Source organism: Festucalex cinctus, chromosome 21 (genome assembly GCF_051991245.1).
Source record: "Festucalex cinctus isolate MCC-2025b chromosome 21, RoL_Fcin_1.0, whole genome shotgun sequence".
Lineage (NCBI taxonomy): Eukaryota > Metazoa > Chordata > Actinopteri > Syngnathiformes > Syngnathidae > Festucalex > Festucalex cinctus.
Window position 1 is genome coordinate 13276908 of NC_135431.1, and position 24213 is coordinate 13301120.

Below are 24213 nucleotides of genomic sequence, written 5' to 3' on the forward strand. Positions count from 1 at the left end.
TTAACAATCAGCAAAATTCAATATATTACACGCAGTTTTACAGCATTTTGACTATTTAACAACCCTCGGAATATTCTGACCCTGTTCAGAAATGTACTTGACGAATTTATACGTTAGTGGCAGTAAACGGTTGGATTCAGGTGATTAGTCTAAATATTCGTGAATAAGTGAAAAAAAAAATTCTGTGGTATTTTTACACCATTTTTACACAAGAATGCTACTGAGACATCGATAAAAGCATATGTATTAATCCAAAAAAATCTAATTATCTAATTTTGACCTTGGAGAATATAAATAGGTTGTTGCTAATAGAGTAAAAGCAAAAACAACCAGCGTGAAATTTGCCAACGCATGCATTATCCTCCCTTTTCCCACATGAGCAGTTTTACTAGTTTCATTTAGTTTCATTCTGCAACAATTTGCATATTTGAACTCTTTTTGTCTTTTCCCAAACTTGCAGAACGACTCCATCCCCCAAGAAGACTTTACACCAGAAGTGTACAACCTGTTCCTCAGCAACATCTGCGCCCGGCCCGAACTGGACCACATTTTCTCTGACGTGTAAGATGCTCTCTTTTTTTGTCGTTTTAATCCAGCAGTTTGCAGGGAACCATCACCTTGGTAACCTCCTAAAAAAAAAAAGGGAATCAAGGCATTGGCAGATAGTGTGGGATAAAGGGCAAGTCTATTTCGAGACGCAAAAGAGGGGTGATTCATTGTCCTGTTTATTTTTTTTTTCATGACGACTGCTGGAAGGATCACGTACACGCGCGCACACAGGCTTTCAGGCTGTGTACTTTACTGGAGATTGCATCATTTAAAGTGAAATTTAGCACCCTGTTCATTTGGAAGAACCTTTCATTCTTTTTATGCCCTGGTAAATGAGAGAAACCTATTGATATAGTAAAAAAAAAATAATAATAAATGAATAACTTTTTTTTTTAAAGTCACAATTAGATATTTTGCATAATTATTTTAAAATTTAGGGGCGAGACGCCGAGTGTTTCTCTCATCACGTCTGCAGCATAATGTTGTCATACACTTCTAATATGCGCTCTAATTTTCCTTAATCATTCTAATGCAATTAATATTTATGTGTTTCATTTTGAGTGTTGCTGATCACTTAAAACTGCATATTTAATTAAAAAAAAAGAAAAAAAAAGCCCCAGGTGAGGCAGACACTGATATGAGGCAAACACAGTCAATTGCCTGAAGTTAAATGCAATATTACATATTACAGTATGTAATATTATGTACTGTATTATTGTGAATACACAACTAACTTCCTCTATTTTGTCTTTGCCTTCTTGCTCTTGTTGTGTCCCGGCGGTGGGTCAGGGATGCAAAGAGTCGTCCGTACCTGACCGTGGAGCAGATGACGGAGTTCATCAACAACAAGCAGCGAGACCCCCGACTCAACGAGATCCTGTACCCGCCCCTCAAGCCCGAGCAGGTCCAACAGCTGCTGGACAAATACGAACCCAACGCCGCCCTCGCGCAGAACGGTCAGTGTAGATCAACTTTTGGTAGTGGGATGATCTCATATCTCAAATGGTGCATTAATGCCATCTACTGGTGGTTGCATGTCAGTAAAGTTGTTTCCAAGCTTGAACTTGACAGCAGAGCAGCATCAAACCATCTCTGTCCATTCTCACTGAAAAATAACTAAAACTAATAACTAATAACTAATTAAATAAAGAAAAAAAGAAAAACTAACTCAAATGAAAATTTCAAAACCTTAATACCCACTCCAAAACCTTTAAGAAAATCATCGTAGAGGAGTGAAAGTAAAGTGAAGTGAGGGAACAACTCCACTTTTTCATAGCTTTTCACTGCCTGCAGACAAACACTGTCCTCGAGTGATTTTTTTTTTTTTTTTTTTCCCAAGAGTGAAGGCAGCAGGCTGCCAAGAACAGGAATGTTTGAAGCAATGTTTACAAGATTAGGACCACCAGACGTGGACCCCTGCCTGTTAAAAAGAGTGCGAGCGAGCTCAAGCTAAAGCCGGTGTCAGATGAAGAGCACGCGAGCCCGGCCCGCTTTTCGGGGTTTAAAAATTGAACATCAGAAGTGACGAGCGAGCGAATAATTCATGAATGAGCGGCGAGATGGACAAGCTGCAGTGAATCATGAAGTGCTCTCAAGTCATCCCAGGTGTCAGCCAGCGCGCAAGCAGCCGCACGCTGCTGCGTTCAAGGTCAAGCCTGCACAAAATCTGCAGAAAATCTATTCGTCAATGGAACGCTGCCATGCACTTAGGCATCAGCTCTCTCGTGCTCTCAGCAGTCACACATTTTACATGGGAGTATTAAGGCGCTTTTCATTAAGGTGAATGATTTTTTCTTTCTTTCATAGTGACATTACCGAATAATATTCATAATTTATTTCCATTTTTAACCACAAAAAATGAATCTTTAATCCTGCAAATTCTCTATTCAGCTTAATTTGCACAACTTGGATGGATGGATGGATGGATACATGGATGATGGATGGATGGATGGATGGATGGATATGAATTGATGGATGGGTGGATGCATGGATCCTGGATGATGGATGGATGAGGAATGGATGAATGGATGAGGAATGGATGGAGGATGGATGGATGAGGAATGGATGGATGGATGATGATACATGGATGGATACATGGATGGATGGATGGATGGATGGATACGTCAGTGGATGGATGCATGGATGGATGGATGATGGCTACATGGATGGATGGATGGATACATGGATGGATGCATGGATGAAGGATGATGGATGGGAGGATGAATGGATGGATACATGACTATCAATGGATGATGGATACATGAATGGATGAATGGATGGATACATGGACAGATGGATGGCCGGATGGATGGATTATTGATGGATTGATGGATGGATGCATGGCTGGATAATGGATGGATGAGGAATGTATGGATGGATACATGGATGGATGGATGATGGATACAAGGATGTATGTATGGATGGATGGATGGATGATGGATGGATACATGAATGGATGATGGATGGATACATGGATGGGTGGATGATGGCTACATGGATGGATGGATGATGGATACATGGATGGATGGATGGTTGGATGGATGGATGCGTACATGAATTGATGGACGGATACATGGACAGACGGATGGACAGACGGATGGATGGATGGATGGATGGATGGATACACTGATGGAAGGATGAATCGGCAGACAGTCACATGGATAGTTGGTTAGATGACTAGAAAGCTACATGGACGGTTACTTATATGCTAGTTAGCTAGCTAGCTAGCTAAATGTCATAATTAATGAACTAATGGATAAATGGAAGGCTAAATGATAAATATCACCATTAAATGACATTTTTAACCAACATTAAGATACATCATATACAGTAGACTCCGCAAATGGCTGCTTGTTCCAATGAGTTTGCACATATCCATCAATACATTTTCTTAACCGCTTGCGCTTGCTTGTGGCAATGCTACAAGGTCATAGCACCAATGAAAAATATGTATCTCCATCCATCCATCCATTTTCTTGACCGCTTATTCCTCACAAGGGTCGCGGGGATGCCGGAGCCTATCCCAGCTGGCTTCGCGCAGTAGGCGGGGTACACCCTGAACCAGTTTCCATGAGTTTGCTCATAGTTAACATAAATTCCACCTAGCTTACGTAGCATTATCGATCAAGCTAGTGTACACGCTTCTGATTGGTCTCATTCGGGCTGATTTCTTAGTCGTAATTCAAACGTTTCCCTCTTCGTTTTCACTTTTAGGCATGTGTCTTTTTTTCATGCATCCCTTCATAATACACAAGTACATCCAATTTTTTGTCTCGTGTCAGAGCTGATTTTTTTTTCCCTGTCTCTCTGTATTCAGTAGCTTATATTGTCAGTCAGGTTTGCCTAATAAAGTAGCTCTCATCATTTCAAAATCATATTCAAGCAAGCATGTTATTAAACCGTAATCACTGGTGTGTTTTTACACGTGCTCCTTGGAAGCTCGCCCTTCCCCGTCCCGGCGATGACATATTTTCCCCAGCGCGAAGTATTTAGCCCGCCGGAAAGGAAGTGCCGCCATCTGCTCGGCAGAGTGGTCGACGCATACATCCGTATGCCCCACTTTGCCCGCCCTCAAGGACACTCCCATTTGCAGTTTTGTACTGCATTTAACATACTGTATCATTGTCTGTGTATTGGTTCAGGCAATTGATAGATGTATGACTGGATGATACTTAGATTGATCTGGCCAATCTTTCAATTTGAAAAATCTAAACGTGGCTTTCAGATTGGCCATGTGTCCAGGGAGTGCACATACATTGTTTTCCCCATAGAGGATCAGATATCCGTTCTATCCATATATCTTCCTCCATTTCAGGTGTTGATTTCATGTGGTAATAATCATCTCTTAGCAGCCCTTTAAACAGCTTGAATGTTAACATTGTTAAAAGGGGAACCAGACACCGCTCATTTTTATTGTCATTGAGCGAAAGCCTTTATGTAACTGAATAAGGGATCATTAAAAACCTAATAAAAGTCCATACCAGATTTGTTCTAAAGTGTTTCCTTATTAGGGCCTGAGCATGAGGTGTGAAGGATCGGTAGCATCCCATGAATAGATTTGAAAATTCAGCCCCTGAAGCAGGTTTAATTTCGTAACATGAAATTTGGTAGGCGTGTCAATCATGAACAAACCCACAAAAAAGTCTCAAGAAACTAAATGCTACATTGTAAGGATTTGCCGTTTTTGTCATTTCACATGGGCTGAGAATGGCAGAGACGAACTCCTCCAGATTTTGTCCATTTAAGCTTGCAGCTTTAATTATTATTATCATTATTATTATTATTATTAAAAAAAAAAAAATTAGTGAGAACCCCCAGATGTCGACCATGTTAACACCATTTCTCCTTGTTTCATCTCCTGGGAACGCGAAGGTAGCGGTTGCAGGGTTGGAGGGGTTAGACCTCCTGGTGTCAAGGGAGCCCCCCCCAGTCTCTGATGGCACATCGAAAGCTCCGATTTCACAGACGACAGCCCGGCGTTAATTAGAGAAGTGACTCTGCAGAGGGCGGCGCCGCATTAATTAGCATAAAGTGGCCGGGAGGACTTGCCGCGCCCGCCGAGCACACGCTCACTTTGCATATTTAGCATAACGTCAGAATCTGCGCGCGTGCCCAGCAGACCGTTAGTGGATTTTCATTTTTCTTCTTTTTTTTTCCCACTTGTGCAATATGCTAAAACTAGACAAGGTAGTGTGTGTGTGTTGTATGCTAATTTGTTGAAGCTCATTTGTTGTTTGTTTTATGGTGAAGAAGAGGCAAAAGTCGACCTTGACAAAGCAAAGGATGTTAATTTGTAAAATCTCATACTCTATGCTTACTAGTCACAACATGAGGTGCTCATCATGAAATGTTATGCCCACATTAAACTCTACAGGCAAAAAAAGCTCTGCAATTTAGCATTAACTATGTTTTTAGGATACCTGCATATGATTAAGACCCGAGTTGAGTTGAGTTTGAGCAAAGCCTTGGACATTGTCCTTCAAACTTCTAGCAGTTATGTTCTGAGGTTGGATCCCAAAAGAGCAGACACAAATAAGAGTTTATCACTTTATTCGCATAACTAGACTAGACGAGAAACGATGAGAATGCATCGAGAATCACGAGACGCCAAGCACCCTTGGGTAGTGCAGATGCACAGAGGAACCGAGGTAATAATCTGACAAACACATACTTCTTGGTTTGGCTTAAATAGACAGTGAATTGATCGGATTGGCTGTGGCCAGACATGTGGGTAACAGGACTGACATGGAATTATCTGATTGGCTGTTAACCAAGTAAAGGGTTTAAAGATTCTTGACATCACATAGCTCCTGACATTACATAGCTTAAAACCAGTTGAAACTAGATGCCAATTACATCAGTTCAAAACAGACACTTGAGCTCACAGTCATGACCCAAACTTAACCCTGGCATGACCCAGTCATTCAGTTCAAAACACCACTTCAAAACAGACACTTGAGCTCACGGTCATGACCCAAACTAACCCTGGCGTGACCCAGTCAAGACACTAGCATGGATCCTTGAGACATTTATGTGTGTCTGGTTTTGATAGACTTTTTCCAGCAAATTTCGTTGGCAGATGATTTTTTTTCTTTGAGTTTATAGCTAAGTACGAAACCTAGAATTTGCCTCGAAATGTATCTTTCAAAACAAAATAGCCTACTGTTCAATTCCGGACATGGGTCTTTGAAACTTATTTGTAACTTATGATAGACATGTCTGTTTATGGTCTGTTTTAAAACAAAATACTAGCTACTAGCTAACTTCCTCTTAAATTCCGGACATGGGTCCTTGAAAGTTTTCCATGCGTCCTAATCTGATCGTCTTGCTCTCCAAATTTTGTTTCACTAGATGAAACAGGTGTTGGGGGCTGATTTGTTGTTTTGGTCTATCTTTCTAATAAAGTACAAGGCCGGGAAATTGTCCCAGAAAGTGTGCTTCAAACAGAAGATCCTTTAATGCAATAGGGGAAACTCCTTCATTAACTACTTGTGTATTGAAACACACGAGAAATCCTGAAGATCTTCTTCTTCAGGCCGGTGTGAAAGTCTTAATCTCCAGTTGATTGTGTTGTGTTTTTAATTTGGACAGGTCAGATCTCAGTGGATGGCTTCGCCAGGTACCTGAATGGCGAGGAGAACAGCATCATCCCACCAGAGAAGCTGGACCAGAGCGAAGACATGACCTTTCCCCTCTCGCACTATTTCATCAACTCCTCGCACAACACTTACCTCACAGGTACACACACACTCATTGCTATTCATGAACTTTTCTGCTGAGCCCTTGTAACTGCGAGAAAAGGATGCTCAAATCATTTTTTTTCTCCTCCCTTCAATGGATGTTAAGACTTCTCCTTTTAGTGATTCAATTTCATTGTCGGCTGGACTCGTTTGAAGTGGATCAGACTGCGGCTCCTCTGATGGCGAATTCACTCAATTTCCTTAATGGCCAGAAAAATGTGGAAATATGAATCTCGCGCTGTGCGACTATGACATTACATTTGGAGTGTTTGCGTATGGAAGATGGTCGGGATGTCTTTTGAGCATAAAGGCCATTTTCAAAACGTGTTCCAGTCCACGTTTAACTTGCCGTGGTACGGATTTAGCTTTATTTTTCCATTACGAGATGGCAGTCAAGCAAAATTATCAATGGCAAATAGAATGCTAACATGCTACAGATGTATGCTGCTAACATATAGCAAGATAGCAACCTGAATACAGAGAGCATGGTTTTTACATTCCTTGTAACCGGGTGTTATTTCAAATGAGATTTGAGAACTTACTAATAGTTGGTATGCTAACATATTGTGAGACATCAACATAAGTTGAGAATAAGTTGAGAATGCGCTAAGACAGGTCTACAAGGATCTTCTGTCATGGCCTGTGGTCTGGATGTCTTTCAAGTGAGAATTGATATAATGCTAGCATGTTAGCATTTAGCAAGATAGCAACCTGAGTACATAAAATGCTAAGGCAGATTCGTAAGTAGAACCAGGCCCGCCAGAGTCAGCCGCCATTTTTAATTAGAATATAAGCAATGCTAACGTGCTAACATTTGGTATATTAAAAATATGCGGATGGATGGATGGATGGATGGATGGATAGTAGATCGATGGATGGATGGATGGATAGTAGATCGATAGTGGATGGATGGATGGATGGATGGATAGTAGATCATAGTAGATGGATGGATGGATGGATGATGGATAGTGGATGGATGGATGGATGGATGGATGGATAGTGGATGGATGGATGGATGGATGAGGGATAGTGGATGGATGGATGGATGGATGGATAGTAGATCATAGTAGATGGATGGATGGATAGTAGATCATAGTAGATGGATGGATGGATGATGGATAGTGGATGGATGGATGGATGGATAGTGGATGGATGGATGGATAGTAGATAGATAGTGGATGGATGGATGGATGGATGGATGAATGGATGGATAGTAGATCATAGTAGATGGATGGATGGATGGATGGATGATGGATAGTGGATGGATGGATGGATGGATAGTGGATGGATGGATGGATGATGGATAGTGGATGGATGGATGGATGGATGGATGGATAGTAGATCATAGTAGATGATTGGATGGATGGATGGATGATGGATAGTGGATGGATGGATGGATGGATGGATGGATGGATGGATGGATAGTAGATGGATGGATGGATGGATAGTAGATGGATGGATGGATGGATAGATAGTACAGTACATTTTCAAGTCAGTTGCTAACATGCTAACAAGTCTAAAGCGGTTGTTTTGTATTTTGCTCATGTAGCGGGACAGCTGGCGGGCAACTCGTCGGTGGAGATGTACAAGCAGGTTCTTCTGTCCGGCTGCCGCTGCATCGAGCTGGACTGCTGGAAGGGACGCACCACTGAAGAAGAACCCGTCATCACTCACGGTTTCACCATGACGACCGAGGTCTCCTTTAAGGTACCAGCCAGGAAAACAAAGTACCGCAACAAGACGGCAAGTAAACTAATACAAGTTTGTGTTGATGTGTTTCAGGAGGTGATCGAGGCCATCGCGGAGTGTGCCTTTAAGACCTCGCCTTTCCCGGTCATCTTGTCGTTCGAGAATCACGTGGACTCGTAAGTTGGCTTTAGTTGTTGCAGTTTTTTCCAACAGTATCAAAATCACTCCTATTTTTTCTTTCAGACCCAAGCAACAGGCCAAGATGGCCGAATACTGCCGCTCGATATTTGCCGATGCTTTGCTGACGGAACCTCTCGAAAAGTATCCTGTGAGTCCGACACACAAACACACTTCCTGCAGCATGACAGTCTATTTGCGATCTCACATAACGGCCTGGTATCGACAGTGCGTGTCGCATTTGGCAAGGCGTGCTGGCACTCGTCTCTCCCGTCTGTCACACTTCAAAATGGCCTCCCGCAGATGTGATACATTTATGCGCGTCTTTCTGTTTACATGCTTTGGAATCCGTCACTTTCTTGGCTTCTTCGCCGTTATCACACGAGGGGCTCGCGGGCCTCAGCAGCTGGGTGCGATTAAATGGTCAGACGACAAAGTGCGGCCGGCGTAATCTCTCTGCCGCTTTTTCTTGGCGGCACTTTATCAGTCTAGCTTCTGTTGCCATGGCTACCGGGCCCAAGCTTGCTTTAGCCCTTTGTCGCCAAACTCTCCCATAACACATCCACCCGCTCCAATCTAAACGTGACCATTTTGAGGATTGAGGCCAAAGTGTGGATTTAAGACGATAATTTTGATTGTGCAAGTAGGTGCAACAATGGAGTGGGTCTCCCCAAATGGGCAAAGTTAGCACCTCATTACAACTTCATCCCTGCAATTTATTAAAGATATTTTTATATTTTATATTGTAACTGTGTTAAGTACATTTGTGTAATATGGAGTGAGGTTCCAGTGGCTGCCAAAGTTAGCACGTCATTACGTCTGGATATTGAAAACTCATTTTCAAAGTTGCCCAACTGTATAGAGTTATTATACATCACACAATGGTGCAAGAAAAAAAATGGAGTGAGATTCCCCAGGCTGGCTAAGTTCGTGCATCCATTCTTCTGCATCTCCACAACTATTATAAATATTGCCATAGTGTATATAATAGCTTCAACACACATTGGTGGGAATTAAATGGAGTTAGGTTCCCCTGGCTGGAAAAGTAAGCGCCTCAATACATTTATAGCTCCCTGTGACTCCATGCAAATTATGTTTTGGTTCCACAATTATTGATGGGAAGTCAAGGGTGTTAGGTTCCACAGGTTGGCAAAGTTAGCATGTCAGTACTTCTGCATCCCTGCAACTCATTGAAAAAGTTGCCTAACCGTGCTGTATATAGCGATTGCACAACACAAAATAATAGAAAAAATGGATGGAGTGAGGTTCCCCAGGCTGGCAAAGATAATGGCTACATTCTGTTGCATCTCCACGCTTCATTATAAATTATGTCATAGTGTCTACAGTTTCAACGCACATTGATGGAAAGTGGATGGAGTTAGGCTCCCCAGGTTGACAAAGCTAATTAGTACATCACATTCTGACACAATTAATGGAGTGAGGTTCCCTGGACAAGCAAAATTTGTACATCAAGCATCCCTGCAAACCTGCAACCTATTATAAATGCTGCCACTTTCCTCTCAGATGAAAAGTCAATGGAATGAGGTTCCCAAGACTAGCAAAGTCAGTGATGTCATACCTCTGTGTCGCCAATCGCCAACAAAGTGTGTTATTGCGTAATCTAAGCATGCCTTTATCTTGACGGCCCTTTATCAAGATCTCCTCTGTTGCCATGGCGACCAGTCCAAAGCTTGCTTTGTCCTTTTGTCACCTATATCCCCTCCCTCTTTCTCCAAAGACGTCATTGTGTGGACGGACACAGGGTCATTGCGTGAGGATTTGAGTTCCACGTGCATATAACGCTCCCTGCTTCCGTGTGATCCAGCAGGGACGTCTTGTCAGAAGCGGGCAGAAGCATTATCTCCCCCGCAGCAGAGGCTCAGCCAGCCCTGAAACCGGGGATAAAGCGGGGGGATGTAGCGGGGGAGGGAGCATGAGCCGTGAGGGCTTGCAGAACGTGATGTCACGGACTCCAATTTCCACCAGTGGCGTGTAATTGTGTGGAGAAGGTGAACGCAATGACGGGCGCTTGTTACCCCGCCCCACGCATTGTGTTCCCAGGTTAGCCAATGGGATGTGCTCTGGATGTTCTGGGTAATGGTTGTTGGGGTGTGGGTGGCGGCAGATTGGTTCTAGCTGACAATAAAGATGATTAGTGTTTCTACCATAAATTTACTCCACAAAAGCGTCTGAGTCACCCTGCAGGCCTTTTGGAAAGCTTTGGGAAAGGAATAAGAGATTGAATTTGCCATATTTCTAGTGTATGAAGCTTCAACACATTTTGGTGGAAAGCAAATGGATTGAAACTGACAAAATTAGTGCATCGGTTCTTCTAGAGCCTCAAAAATCTTGTAAATATTGCCCGGAATAATGACGCCGCGCCCATCGTGTTTTTTAAATATTGTGCACAAGTAATACACATTAAAAAAAAACTAAAACTAACACTCAAACTAACTAACCTAAAACGAAGCATTTATTAAAGAACTAAAACTAAAAAAAAAAAAACAACTATCAGAAAACTAATTAAAACTAACTAAATTAAAAAACAAAACTCAAAACAAAATAAAAACTCAAAGGAAAAATTCCAAAAACTATAATAAACTTACTGCCATATTACAAATAAATTGGTTTATATACTGTAGCATTTTTCTAAATATGCAAAAGCACAAATAAATTATTAAACACAATTTCTCTTCATAACATTATGTGGCCCTTGCGTCCTTCTGATTTTCTGGATGTGGACCTCAAATCAAAAAGTTTGGACACCCCTGCTCTAAATAGTTACATTAAATATCAGTGGAAAAGTAAGTGAGGTTCCCCAGGCGGAAAAAATTAGCACCTCAGTATAGCACATACACTTGACTTAGCATTCTGTAAATTTTGGTTTAGTGTATGGAGTGTACACATACTATACATAGGGACAGCGAATGGAGTGAGGTTCCCAAGGCTGTCAGAGTGAGCTTCTTAATAGTATTTGAATAATTTCATTACAGTAAAAACTGCACTACTATAAAAAGCTACAACGCAGGTTTTAGCAAAGTGGAGTTAGGTTCCCCAGGTTGATTGTCTTACCACCTCAGTACATCTATAATGCCATATTCATTCTAAATATTGCAATATTGTTAAAAAGTGAGGTTCCCTTCGCCAGAAAAGTTAGCATATCAAAAATTACATCCAAATCCTCACAAGTCATTATATATATCATGGATAGCATCAACAGACTTTTTTTTTTTTTTTTTTTTTTTGTTACCTTTAGCTTTCGTAATATTTCCATGTGAAGACGTTTCTCTCTGATCTTCAGTCTCTGCAGCCTTTCCTCGTGTCTTTTATTTAAAGGTAGTTAAAACCCGCCCAAACATTTGTGCTAATGTCAAGCTGTTGATCAGCTCTGTGCCGTTAACGGCGCCCTCTGACGTCATTCCTTTCATTCCCGGCCGATCTGCTACTCGAATTTATTACCGCGTGCGACGCCAAGCCCATAAATATAAAAAGTGACAGGAAAAGTCAGCCTCCTGTTTCCCTCGGTAACAAACGTTCACAAGGATACTTGCGAATGTGTCCAACTTTGAGACATCAACAGATTGTTATTGGTCTTGTGTTTGTTTGTTTGTTTGTTTTTCGGGGGATGGGCATCACACATCCCTCTTGATGCCTCCCACTTTTATTACGAGAGAAAAAGTGCTTGAGGCAGACGAGGCGGCCAAGTTAAATTGAAGTCGCCCAAGTAATTTGGGGCCTAAATCAATGCGCTTGGTGCCGCGAATGCCAATCGGGAAGGCATCAAATCTCATCTGCGAATGGTGGCGCCGAGCGGAGGCCAGGAAAATTAACACCTGCTCGCTTGTTTTATTGTTGTTTTCAAATCACTTTGCAGGCACAACGGTAAGAAAGATGGATGGTTGTGTTGGTTAACGAAATGTTTACAGCTGATGAGTTGTGTCTGACGTTAATATTTTCTAAACACTGTCATCCAAAAGCTTTCCAAAGCCGTAAATAAATGAGAGGTGCCAACTTCCTTCCAGAGCAGTTGCCTTCCACACATACTTTTAAAACTAAAATGCAAACATATGTGATATTGACCTTAAACAATTTTAAAATACCAGTTAGTTGAACATGATTAATACATCGCTATATGGATATTTATATTCGTCAAGTTGTATTCAACCGTTTAGTGCCACCAATATTATGTTTGTGAAATACGTTTTTCAACTTGTAGGCATTGGAGAGGGTGTCATTCAGCTTGTCAGTTTTTTTAAATCACTGTAATGATATACAGATCCCAGTCACTTTCATTGTTATTTATTTATTTATTTTTACATGTTTCTTTTCACTAAAAGCTTGTCAGAAATTGTGTTTTTGTTCTAATGCTGAATACAAAAAAAAATAACACAAAAGCTTAGAAATGTACTCGTTTTTCTTTCGGTGTTTTTTATGCTTATATTGTCACATAACACAATATTAACCTTTTTAAATGCAACTATTGCTAATTAAAATAATTACACGTTTTTTTTTAATCTATTAGTTGTAGATTGATAAATGTTGACATTGGTAGCAGATACAGTATTTAGGCACCCGTTTCCAAACATTCTGTGGAAATCTGCCCTCTAGTGGCTGTTTGCAGTATACGTGATATGCTTTTGTGATAGATATTGGAAATTCTAGGCATGCTGTGACATCATAATTGCGTGATCTCATCTTTTGCGCTTGCCAAAAATATTCTATTTTTTAGTAAGAGCTAAGGTTGATATAGTTAATGAAAACTAAAGAAATGACTAAAACTAAAATAAAAAAAAAACTAATTAATTACTTAATTAAAAAAAAAAAAACTATAACTGAATTTACATTTTTCGTTGATAAAACTGACTAGAATTATAGGGAAAAAATTATATTTCTTTTCGTCTTTGTCAATTTTATCTTTCAGCTTTTGGGATTTAGTTATAAACCTTAAATAAACCTTAAATAAACACTCTGGCTTTTTTTTTTTATTAAATAAAATTGCAAGTGCAAGATATTTTTTTTTATTGTCTTGCTCTCAACGAATTCTCCATATATAAAAAAACACAACTAAAACTAATCCTAAAACCATTTAAAAAAATTAACTAAAATAAAAGAAGAAAAAGAAAATTAAAACAAACTAACAAACCTACTCTAAAAAGTAGTTAAAACTAACTTAATTTAAATAAAAAAAAATCCAAATAGAATCAAAATTAAATATTAAAATATAGCCCTGGCTCACAGAGCCAGTATGCCCGTTGTGGCTCTAAGCAATCGAGTGGTTCTGACAGGTCATTTCCAAAAACCCTGCTAATGCTTACATTTCATTTCGTATTTTCTTGCAGGAAAAAACACATTTTAAAAAACAATACACCAATCTAATTCACAATATCCTGCAAGCATCTCCACGAGGCTGTTGCACGGTCCTGCGTCTCGTTTTCATCATCTTTATCCTCCACCCTCTCATCTAGTTGGAATCCGGTGCTCCCCTTCCCAGCCCGATGGAACTGATGGGCAAAATCCTGGTGAAGAACAAGAAGAAGCACCACAAGGCGTCGTCGGACGGCAGCGCCAAGAAGAAGCTGTCGGAGCAGGTGTCCAACACCTGCAGCGACTCGTCCAGCGTTTGCGAGCCGTCTTCGCCGGGTGCCGGTACCACAGACGCACGCACGCGCACTGTTGTGATGTGAGGCGGTCAGTGGAGCAACGCCGCGCTCATTGTTTAGCATTCATCACTTTCATGGCCTTCTCCATCAGCTGAGTGGATTGCATACACTCGCTGTCAGGAATGGACGCCGCATGCCCACCCGGGTTTCTTATACACATCACGTAATAAAACAAAGGCATATTATTACAAAATCAGATTTATTGGCCAAGTATGTAAAAACACAAAAGAATTTGTCTGCACAACCCGTCCAAGAAACATTAAAAATAACTGACCAACAGAGGGAAGCCTGGCGGTTCGCTAATTAGCGCTTCGAGTTTCTTAGATGGTGAAAAAAAAAACACATGAGGAAGGAAGTAATGGAACTACGGCTGTGGCTTCTTCAGAGTTGCAAAATCTCATAGTGAGCTATTTCAGTGGAATTTTTTTTATTTATTTTTTTTGTGTAGGTTCTACAAAGGAGGATGTGACCGAGTCCTCCCAGCCAGCGGAGGGCGCCGAGCTCAGCCTGAGACCACAGGGGAGGAAGTCCATCGGTGAGTCATGGTGGATTATTTCTAGTTAGTTTTATTTCTACTGTGCTATGGGGTAGTTATTTAAAAATAAGTGAGAGAAACATGATCAGATTGCAGGAAGTGTATTCACTTTTTTTACTTTCGGGATTATTTTGAGTTTTTGTGTTTATTTCTGTTGTGTAAGGTAATTGTTAAAATGAATAACTTGTCTTGAGGAGTGACTGCATAAATCATATAACATACAATCAGTGTTGCCGGTAACGCGTTACTTAGTAACGCGTTACTCAAAAAAGTTGCTTTCTAAAGTAACTAATAGTCTAACGCGTTACTTTATTCTACAAAGTAGTCTGATTAAAGTTACTGTCCAGAGAATCAATGCGTTACTCCACATTTTCATGAAAAAGGCAAACTATCTCACTGTTGTAACAGTCACAAACAACTACGAAGATGAGGCAGAAGTCATTGATCACCACACTGAATTCAGCCATGGTCTGGTCATGAATGGTTTGCACATTCAAAACAAAAGTGATGATACTTTTACTACTAGTTTTATTAACCAACAGGCACACAACACAACAAAAAAAGTGTGCATTATGGACCATAAAAGTGTTAAAAAATAATAATTTATTTCCATCCTCAACTGGTCCGTGAAGCATTATGGGATGAGGTCGTCTCCGCCCTCTCGCCAGGGGGAGTGACGTCAGACAAGTTACGTTTTCAGTAGGGGTGGAACAAAAAAACGATTCGACCGAACCATCGTTCGTCAAGGGGAGCTAAACGACCGTATCGGTTGCGAGTGAGGCTTTATGGTTTTCATAACAATAGCAAGAGTTCTGCGCCGTGCTCTACTTGTTTTGTTTACATTTCAGTAGCATCACCATTCAAGCTACTTCCGTGTTTCCGTGCTCGCGACACGGCGCGCGCGCGCGCAACGAGTGACAACATACAAATGGAGACAGTTAGCAGAAGCCGGTGCCGTACATCTCGGTATTTCCCATGGCTATCGAGTCCTCTCGGTGCACTTGTCCCGGGCCGGTGTTGGTACTGCGCGCGAGCCAAAAAGAATAACTCCCGTGACGATCCAATGCATGGATTCAAACGACACAGGTATGTCCCACAGCCAACACACCAGCTAAGCTAAAAGCACACTGCAAGTATCTCATTTCTCAGTTTGTGGCTCCCTGTCAATGTCTACAACTAGCATGAGCAGCAGATAGGAGAACTGAGACGTGCCCGCGATTACGACAGCCCAAAAAACAAAATATAAACAGTAGTGATTCTGTGGTCATCATCGTGTCTCAGATTAAAAAAACAAAAAAAGATGTCATACATTAACCAAAAATGAAAGTGATGACAAAAGAAAAAACAATTGTTAAATACAAAAATTGTTGATTAAAAAGGGAAATGAACTTTTGGAAATATTTTTGCATATATTAAGTGCTTAAAATGTGTTTGATAGATTTATTGTTCCATAAGGTGGCTTCATATTTCTTTTGGCTGGACGGTAGGTTTATTTCATGTCTTAAATTTATGTTTCTGAAATACTTCACAATGTGCAAATATTCTGTTTAATTGTGTTGGTGTCTGTCTAAAGGTTAAATATTTATATTTAACATTAAATTATCAACCTTTTGTTTTCCTGATCCTTATTTTGAAGAGAAAAAACAAACAAACCAAAAAACAATTATAACTGTCAATAACTACTAATAAATATTTAAACTGATACATGTGTACACACTGGAATAGCGGAACAAACAAACAATAGAGGAATTTAGGGAATTTTCATTTTCAACCTGGATAGATTTTTATTTTTTGTTTTATAAAAAGTATTTACGTTACAAGAAGTCAAGAGAGACTGCCTATTTTGTTTTTCATAAAAAAAAACTTTATTTCCATGTTAAAAATGCACTTTCAATAAAGTATTTGGAACTCCGTTTCTACTGCATTATTTTTATCTTGAGATGGTGTTATCGGCAGCTGCTGAAAGTAACTAAAAAAGTAACTTTTAATCTAACTAAGTTACTTTTAAAATCAAGTAATCAGTAACGCAATTTAGTTACTTTTAAAACCAAGTAATCAGTAAAGTAACTAAGTTACTTTTTCAAGGTAACTGTGGCAACACTGCATACAATAGAATGAGCATGTACCATCAACTTTATTTTTACATTGTGGATTATTTCTAATTGTTGTTTTTATTTCTATTGTACAATTTGGTGGTTATTTCAAAAAGAGTGAGAAGATCACATGCAGGGATCTTACAACTGAGTTTATCGTCTTATTTTTCACTGTCTAGATTATTTCTAGTTTTTGTGTTTATTTTTATTGTGTAAGGTAACAGTTATAAATAACTGAAGAGAGGAACAATTGCATAAATAATATGACACAAACACTGAGCATGAACATATGCCACAGACTTTATTTTTACTATTTTTTAGATATTTAGATTATTTCTAGTTGTGTTTATTTATATTGTAAAATGTGGCGGTTATATGAAAAGCGTGAGAGAATAGTGATCACAGGAATTGTATTATTGAGTATATTAGGGACTTTTTTCTTTACTGTGTGAATTATTTCTAGTTTTTGTGTGTATTTATATTGTGTAAGGTAACAATGTTATGAATTAACTGTCAAGAGGAGCAATTGCATCACTCATACAGCACCTACATTGAGCATGTGCATATACCATGGATTTTTATTTTTACTGTATGGATTATTTTTTGTTGTTGTATTAACTTGTATTGTGCATAGTGGTGCCTCTCATGAATAACCATTAAGAGATGCAATTATGATAATCACATCACACATACATTATGTTTGTGGTTTGTTTGTTTGTTTGTTCGTTTGTTTGTTTACTTTGGAGATTATTTCTAGTTGCTGTATTTTTGTTCTATTGTACATTAATACTGGTTAAGAGGCACTAACGCAGAACTGTAATTTGTGTGCGCTTGCACCTATCTGTGCATGACTCTGCTTTCCCCAATTTTTTATTTTTATTTTTTTAACTCTCTGGATTATTCTGATATGATATGAACTGACTTGATCTTGTCTCTCCTCCAAGGTGAGGTGGAGGCAGAAAGTGAGGACGAAGACGACGATGACGACGACTGCAAAAAGGGATCCATGGACGAGGTGGGTGACGTGCCGACGCTGCCCCCTGGTGTTCATTTTCAGATAACGCCCATCCAATGCTGACAGCATGGAAGCATTTTGACTGTGTGGATGATTGCCAGGGCACGGCGGGCAGCGAGGCGTTCGCCACCGAGGAAATGTCCAACCTGGTCATCTACATCCAACCGGTCAAGTTTAACAGTTTTGAGGCTTCCAAAAGTACGTTCACGGGCCGGTTTGTTGTTTTGTTTTTCGGATCTGAATTTGTTGTGTGCCTACAGAGACGAGTCGCAGCTACCAGATGTCGTCCTTTGTGGAGACGAAAGCTTTGGAGCAGCTCACCAAGTCTCCTGTGGAGTTTGTGGAGTATCCTTATTCATCTTCATTAGATTCCTCAGTGCAAAAAAGGGATTAAATTAGGATTTCCATTGAGGGTTACAAATTAAGATGAGGATTGCAAATTAGTGTTTTCACATAGATTTCGGGTTTCAAGTTAGGTTTTCTAGTTAGGATTTCCAATTCCAACCAGCATTAGATTAAGGTTTAAATTTAGATTAATGTTTTAAGCATTGATTAGGCTTTTAAATTAGAAGTTCAAGCAAACGGTAGGGTTTTAAATTTGGGTTTCAAGCAAAGGTTAGTGTTTCAAGACACTATTTAGGTTTAGAGTTAAGGTTTGAAGCCAGGGTTATGGTTTTAAATTCAGTTTTCATGTGGTTTAAAGCCTGGGTTAATGTTTCAAGAGCTGGTTTGTGTTTCAAGACAGTATTAGGGTTTACATTTACGGATTCAAGCTAGAGTTAAAATTTCAAATTGGTGTTTTCAAATCAAGGTTAGGGTTTTAAATTGGGGTGTCACCCAAAGGTCAGGCTATCGAGACAGAGTTAGAGTTTCAAATTAGGGTTTCATGCAAAGGTCAGGGTTTCAAAAAAGGGTTATGGTTTCAAATTTTAGTTTCACTCAAAAGTCAGAGTGTAAATACAGGGTTGGGGTTTCAAATTAGTATCTCACGCAAATGTTAGGATTCCAAATTAGAGTTACACACAAAGGTCAGGGTTTCCAAACAGGATTTAGGTTTCAAATTAGGGTTTTGCGCAAAGGTCAGGGTTTCATGAGCGTCTGAAGAGTTAAAATTAGTGTTTTCTGCAAGGGTTAGGGTTTCAAGAGAGTCTTTGGTGTCAAAATTAGGCTTTCAAGCAAAAGTTAGGATTTTGAAAGTTTCCTGCCAGGTTTTGGTTTTCAGGTTAGGTTTTCCATACCATGTTAGGGTTTCATTGGTGAATTAGGTTTTCAAGTAAATGTTCAATTAAAATAAGACACTACAATTAGGGTTTCAAGCCCATATAACAGCAGCATTCAGTCCATTAGCATTGCTAGCGGCATTGTCCTTAGCCTCACTTGCTTTATTCAGATATAACAAATTGCAGCTGAGCAGGATTTACCCCAAAGGCACCCGAGTGGACTCGTCCAATTACAACCCTCAACTCTTCTGGAACGCCGGCTGCCAGCTGGTGGCGCTCAACTTCCAAACCATCGGTAAGAAGTTCACCACCTCTTGCGTTTTCGAAGCTGATTCTGATCTTGATCCTCTGCACAGATCTGTCCATGCAGCTCAACCTTGGCATGTACGAGTACAACGGCAAGTCGGGCTTCCGGCTCAAACCGGAGTTCATGCGCCGGCCCGACAAGCACTTTGACCCGTTTACCGAGAGCACCGTGGACGGGATCGTCGCCAACACGCTCTCCGTCAAGGTGAACAAATACAAGAGTACTACTTTGATTTGTGGAAATTAGGAGCATTTTTAGGGGGCATCAATTCCTCCCGCCGTTCCAGATCATCTCGGGCCAGTTCCTGTCGGACAAGAAGGTGGGCACCTACGTGGAGATAGACATGTTCGGCCTCCCGGTGGACACCAAGCGCAAAGCCTTCAAGACCAAAACGTCGCAGGGCAACGCCATCAACCCCGTGTGGGACGAGGAGCCAATCGTCTTCAAGAAGGTGGTACTGCCCACGCTCGCCTCGCTCAGGATCGCCGTCTTCGAGGAGGGCGGGAAGTTCATAGGGCACCGCATCATACCCGTGTCGGCCATACGGCCAGGTGGGTAATGTCGGAATGAAAAGACGGGGGGAGGGTGGTGAATTGGGATTTTAGGGTGCTGGGTTAGGGTTTCAAATCGGGGTTTTCAGACAGGGTTTCAGGTCTTGGACAGGTTTGGTAATAAGCAAAGATTAGCTTTATGAGGGCATTAAAACTTGTCAAGGGATTCAAATTTGCTTTCAAGCCAGTGTTAAGAGTTTTGTGGTAGGGTTTCAAGACAGGATCAAAGTTTGAAATGCAGGTTTCAAGCCTAGGATAGTGGTTAATCATTGAAATTAGGGTTTCCAGCCAGCATTGGGTTTTCAAAGAAGGATTAGTTTTGTAAATACGGGTATCGAGACATGATTGTGGTTTCAAAATAGGGTTTCAAAACAGAGTTAGGGTTGTTAATTAGGCTTTCTTGAAAGTATTAGGGTTTCAAATCAAGGTTTTAAAACAGGGTTTCAAATATTGGGGTGTTGGATTTGAAGCAAAGGTCAGTATTTCAAGTTAGTGTTTCAAGAGTGTTAGGGTTTCAAATTGTTTTTCACTTCAGGGTTTGAAGACCGGAACAAAGTGTCAAATTGGGTTTTCCAGCCTGGGATAGTATTTAATTGTTGAAATTAACTGTTAGTGTTTCAAGTTAGGGTTTCAAGCCTCCACGTGCTTTCTGTCCACAGGTTATCATTACATCAACCTGAGGAACGAGAAGAACCAAACTCTGACGCTTCCTGCTCTCTTTGTTTACGTGGAAGTCAAAGATTACGTTCCCGACACCTTCGCAGGTTAGCGCCCACTCTCCTTCTCATCATCATCATCATCATCATCATCTTCATCTTCATGTTTGTCCTCCATTTCAGACGTCATCGAGGCCCTGTCCAACCCGATCCGCTACGTCAACCTGATGGAGCAGAGAGCCAATCAGCTGGCTGCGCTCACCCTGGAGGAGGGTGGCGACGATGAGGCCGACAAGGAGGTGAGACTCTTTAAAGTGAAGGTCAGTCATATTGTATATTGCAATTAGTGATGATTAGTTGGTAGAAGGGAAACCTTTCAAAATAAAAGCACCCTGTGTTAGCATAAAGTCAGTTCCAGCTACCGTTGCTTTCTTTCAAAATAAAAGCAAATCAAAATCTGTTTCAGTAGCATGATTTAACTTCTCCTTTTCACAATTAAAGCCCTAATATAAAAGTGCATGGCGCTTTGTTTTCGTGTAAACATTTTTTTTCTAAATAAAAGCACTCACCAATTCTATTTTAAGATTGCAGTTCAAAGTAAAAGCAGTTCAAAATCTGTTTAAGCATTATTTAACTTCTCCTTTTCATAATAAAAGCCTTAATATAAAAGTGCATGGCGCTTTGTTTTCGTGTAAACATTTTTTTTCTAAATAAAAGCACTCACCAATTCTATTTTAAGATTGCAGTTCAAAGTAAAAGCAGTTCAAAATCTGTTTAAGCATTATTTAACTTCTCCTTTTCATAATAAAAGCCTTAATATAAAAGTGCATGGCGCTTTGTTTTCGTGTAAACATTTTTTTTCTAAATAAAAGCACTCACCAATTCTATTTTAAGATTGCAGTTCAAAGTAAAAGCAGTTCAAAATCTGTTTAAGCATTATTTAACTTCTCCTTTTCATAATAAAAGCCTTAATATAAAAGTGCATGTCCCTTTTTTAACTTGCAAAAATTGTTTTCCAAAACAAAATCACTCAACAACTCTATTTTAAGTTTGCCTTTTCAAAATAAAAGCACTATTGTCCGGTTTAATCATTCTCATAAAAAAAAAAGCAGGTTTTCTGGCAATACAGTATTCAAGTGGGAACTGCAATTGAGGTTTGTTCCACTGGGGGGCGCCTTTTAGCTGTTGTGACTTATAATGTCGCCATTAGCAACCGTCTCCACGTGAGCTGAGATGAATGCCAGGCCAAACAGGAGGACAAGGAAGTTATCAGATAAGAGCATGTAGAACTGGAAATGGGTGAACACGTGCAGATGGTCACCTACCGGCGTTATGATGACAGAGTGTTCTGGAACACACAGGAAAGTTTTACTTTTAACGCATACGATGACATTTCACGTCAGTTTCACGTGTTGTTTGACGCACAGGTGGAGGCGGGCAGCGACCCCCCCTCGGAATCCAAAACCGACCCCAGGGCCGCGGTGCCGGCGGAGAACGGACTGAGCCACACCCCGATCGCCTCCAAACCGCCGTCGCTGGTTGCACATCAGCCTCAATCTGCAGGTCGGTTGGACACTTGATTAGGCACACCTGAGCGCTCTAATTAACTCATTCACTCCCGGCCATTTTCACTGAAGCAACCCCTTTACTGGATTTTGACTGCTTTTGCAAGGTAAAATTCTATTGCTATAAAACATGGAATCTACCAAAACAAAAATTAGCATCTCTTCTTTCATCAGGAAAAAAAGGTATATTTCTATCTGTTTCCGTTTTGCAGCAATTAGCATTAGAATATAGCTAAGTTTCATCCCAAATCTGTTTAAAACAGTGGGGAAAAGAGTTTTTTGCAACACGGCTCTGTTTGATCTCTTATACTCTTCTGCCACCTGCTGGCTGTTTTTGTAATAACTACCATTGCTTCAAGCGTTTTCTTCAGTTCCGAGGCCGCATCAAAGCCTTCTGTATGCTCTAGCATAAAAAACATTAAAAAACAAAACAAAAAAAACACACGTATAAATACGTCTTTGGGAGCAAATGAGTTAATGTCTGCTTTTCGTTATTAGGCTCTTTGAAACCACCCGTGAAAACTGAGGACATCATCCAGAGCGTCCTCACAGGTATAAACCTCATCTCTTTTTTTTTTTTTTTTTTTTTTTTTTTTTTTTTACCAAAACGTGACCTCCCCCTCATCCCCCATCCTCCCGTTGTGCATTTTTAGAAGTGGACGCTCTGACGCTGGAGGAGCTGAAGCAGCTGAAGGGCTTCGTGCGCGAGCAGCGCAAGCAGTACAAGGAGATGAAGGAGCTGGTGCGCAAACACCACCGCAAGACGGCCGAGCTCATCAAGGAGCACACGGCCCGCGCCGGCGAGCTGCAGGGCCAGCAGCAGCGGCGGCGCAACGCCCTGCACAAGAGCCGCAAACGAGATGGTAAGAAAAGGTAGGTGGCGCTCTTCCCCTTGCACGCCTTTACGCAACGAACGTTGGAAGTCTAAGAATCGATTTGTTGACCGTGCGCAGCCAGTCGGAGCAGTCGCTGTCCGCGCTGGACCGGGAGCTGAGCGATCTGGACCAGGAGTGCGGCCAGCGTCTGTCGGAGCTGAAGGAGCAGCAGCAGCAGCAGCTCCTCACGCTTCGCCAGGAGCAGTACTACAGCGAGAAATACCAGAAGAGGGAGCACATCAAGCAGGTGGAGCCCTCACAGTCCGCTTTCAACAACACATTTATGTGTGTTATAACATTGTTATAACACATTTATTACACATTCAAATTTATCATGTGTTTATACATTTATCGCACTTTATCTGTTGCAATGACAAAGACATTCGAATTGTTATGAATTGTTTATGACATATAAAATGTTTAGAACGCAAAACATTCATTTATTTATTTATCTGTTTATTTATTTATTTTTCTAAGAGATTCATAACATTTATTTATTTTTTTTTTTTATTTTTTTATTTTTATTTTTTTTTTTTTTTCTTTTTTTTTTTTTAAGAGCTCAGAATTGTTCATTCGGTAGTCTTACCGATTCAACGTCTTGTCATCATTGCTCTTTTCTTTTTTTTTTTTTTTTTTTTTTTTTTTTTTTTTTTTTTTTTTTTTGTGTGTGTGTATGTGTGCGTGCGTTTGCGTGCGTGCGTTTGCGTGCGTGCGTGCGTTTGCGTGTGTGCGTTTGCGTGCGTTTGCGTGCGTGCGTGTGCGTGCGTGCAAATACTTATAAATTTATACTCATTCATTCACCTAAAACCTTATAAATATCCCATTACCCTTCGCCTTAACCAGGTACTTCAGAATCTTGCCAGAGTCGTGAGATTTAAATGGTCAGGAGACCAGAGAAAAGGTCAGAAAAAAAAAGAAATAAAGAGAAAAGAAAGGTAAATCAAAGTGACATCCAGCACCGACCAAACACTTCCTGCCTTCCCCATGATTACAAAATCAAAGTCTTACGCCAACCCCGGAAGCCTCTAAATTCCAGCAAATTTAGCGAGATCTCAAGAGCCCAGAGGAAAAACTAAAGAGAG

At 40.5% G+C, this 24213-nt stretch overlaps 1 protein-coding gene across 5 annotated transcripts in view; it reads left to right on the forward strand.

Annotated features, from left to right (window-relative positions):
* The window catches only part of plcb1l (phospholipase C beta 1-like), an 88612-nt gene that overhangs the window by 50684 nt on the left and 13715 nt on the right, over nt 1-24213 (forward strand). For 3 of the 5 annotated variants that reach the window (XM_077510265.1, XM_077510266.1, XM_077510269.1), the window contains exons 8-27: nt 461-561; nt 1339-1505; nt 6640-6786; nt 8338-8495; nt 8571-8653; nt 8721-8805; nt 14120-14300; nt 14763-14849; nt 17887-17957; nt 18059-18155; nt 18218-18302; nt 19348-19472; nt 19534-19688; nt 19771-20035; nt 20695-20799; nt 20875-20990; nt 22119-22254; nt 22755-22808; nt 22910-23129; nt 23210-23378. In XM_077510265.1, the coding sequence (XP_077366391.1) occupies nt 461-561; nt 1339-1505; nt 6640-6786; nt 8338-8495; nt 8571-8653; nt 8721-8805; nt 14120-14300; nt 14763-14849; nt 17887-17957; nt 18059-18155; nt 18218-18302; nt 19348-19472; nt 19534-19688; nt 19771-20035; nt 20695-20799; nt 20875-20990; nt 22119-22254; nt 22755-22808; nt 22910-23129; nt 23210-23378 (2607 nt within the window). The remainder of the gene's footprint in view (nt 1-460; nt 562-1338; nt 1506-6639; nt 6787-8337; nt 8496-8570; nt 8654-8720; nt 8806-14119; nt 14301-14762; nt 14850-17886; nt 17958-18058; nt 18156-18217; nt 18303-19347; nt 19473-19533; nt 19689-19770; nt 20036-20694; nt 20800-20874; nt 20991-22118; nt 22255-22754; nt 22809-22909; nt 23130-23209; nt 23379-24213) is intronic. The other 2 variants (XR_013281148.1, XM_077510267.1) reach the window with 2 other exon arrangements.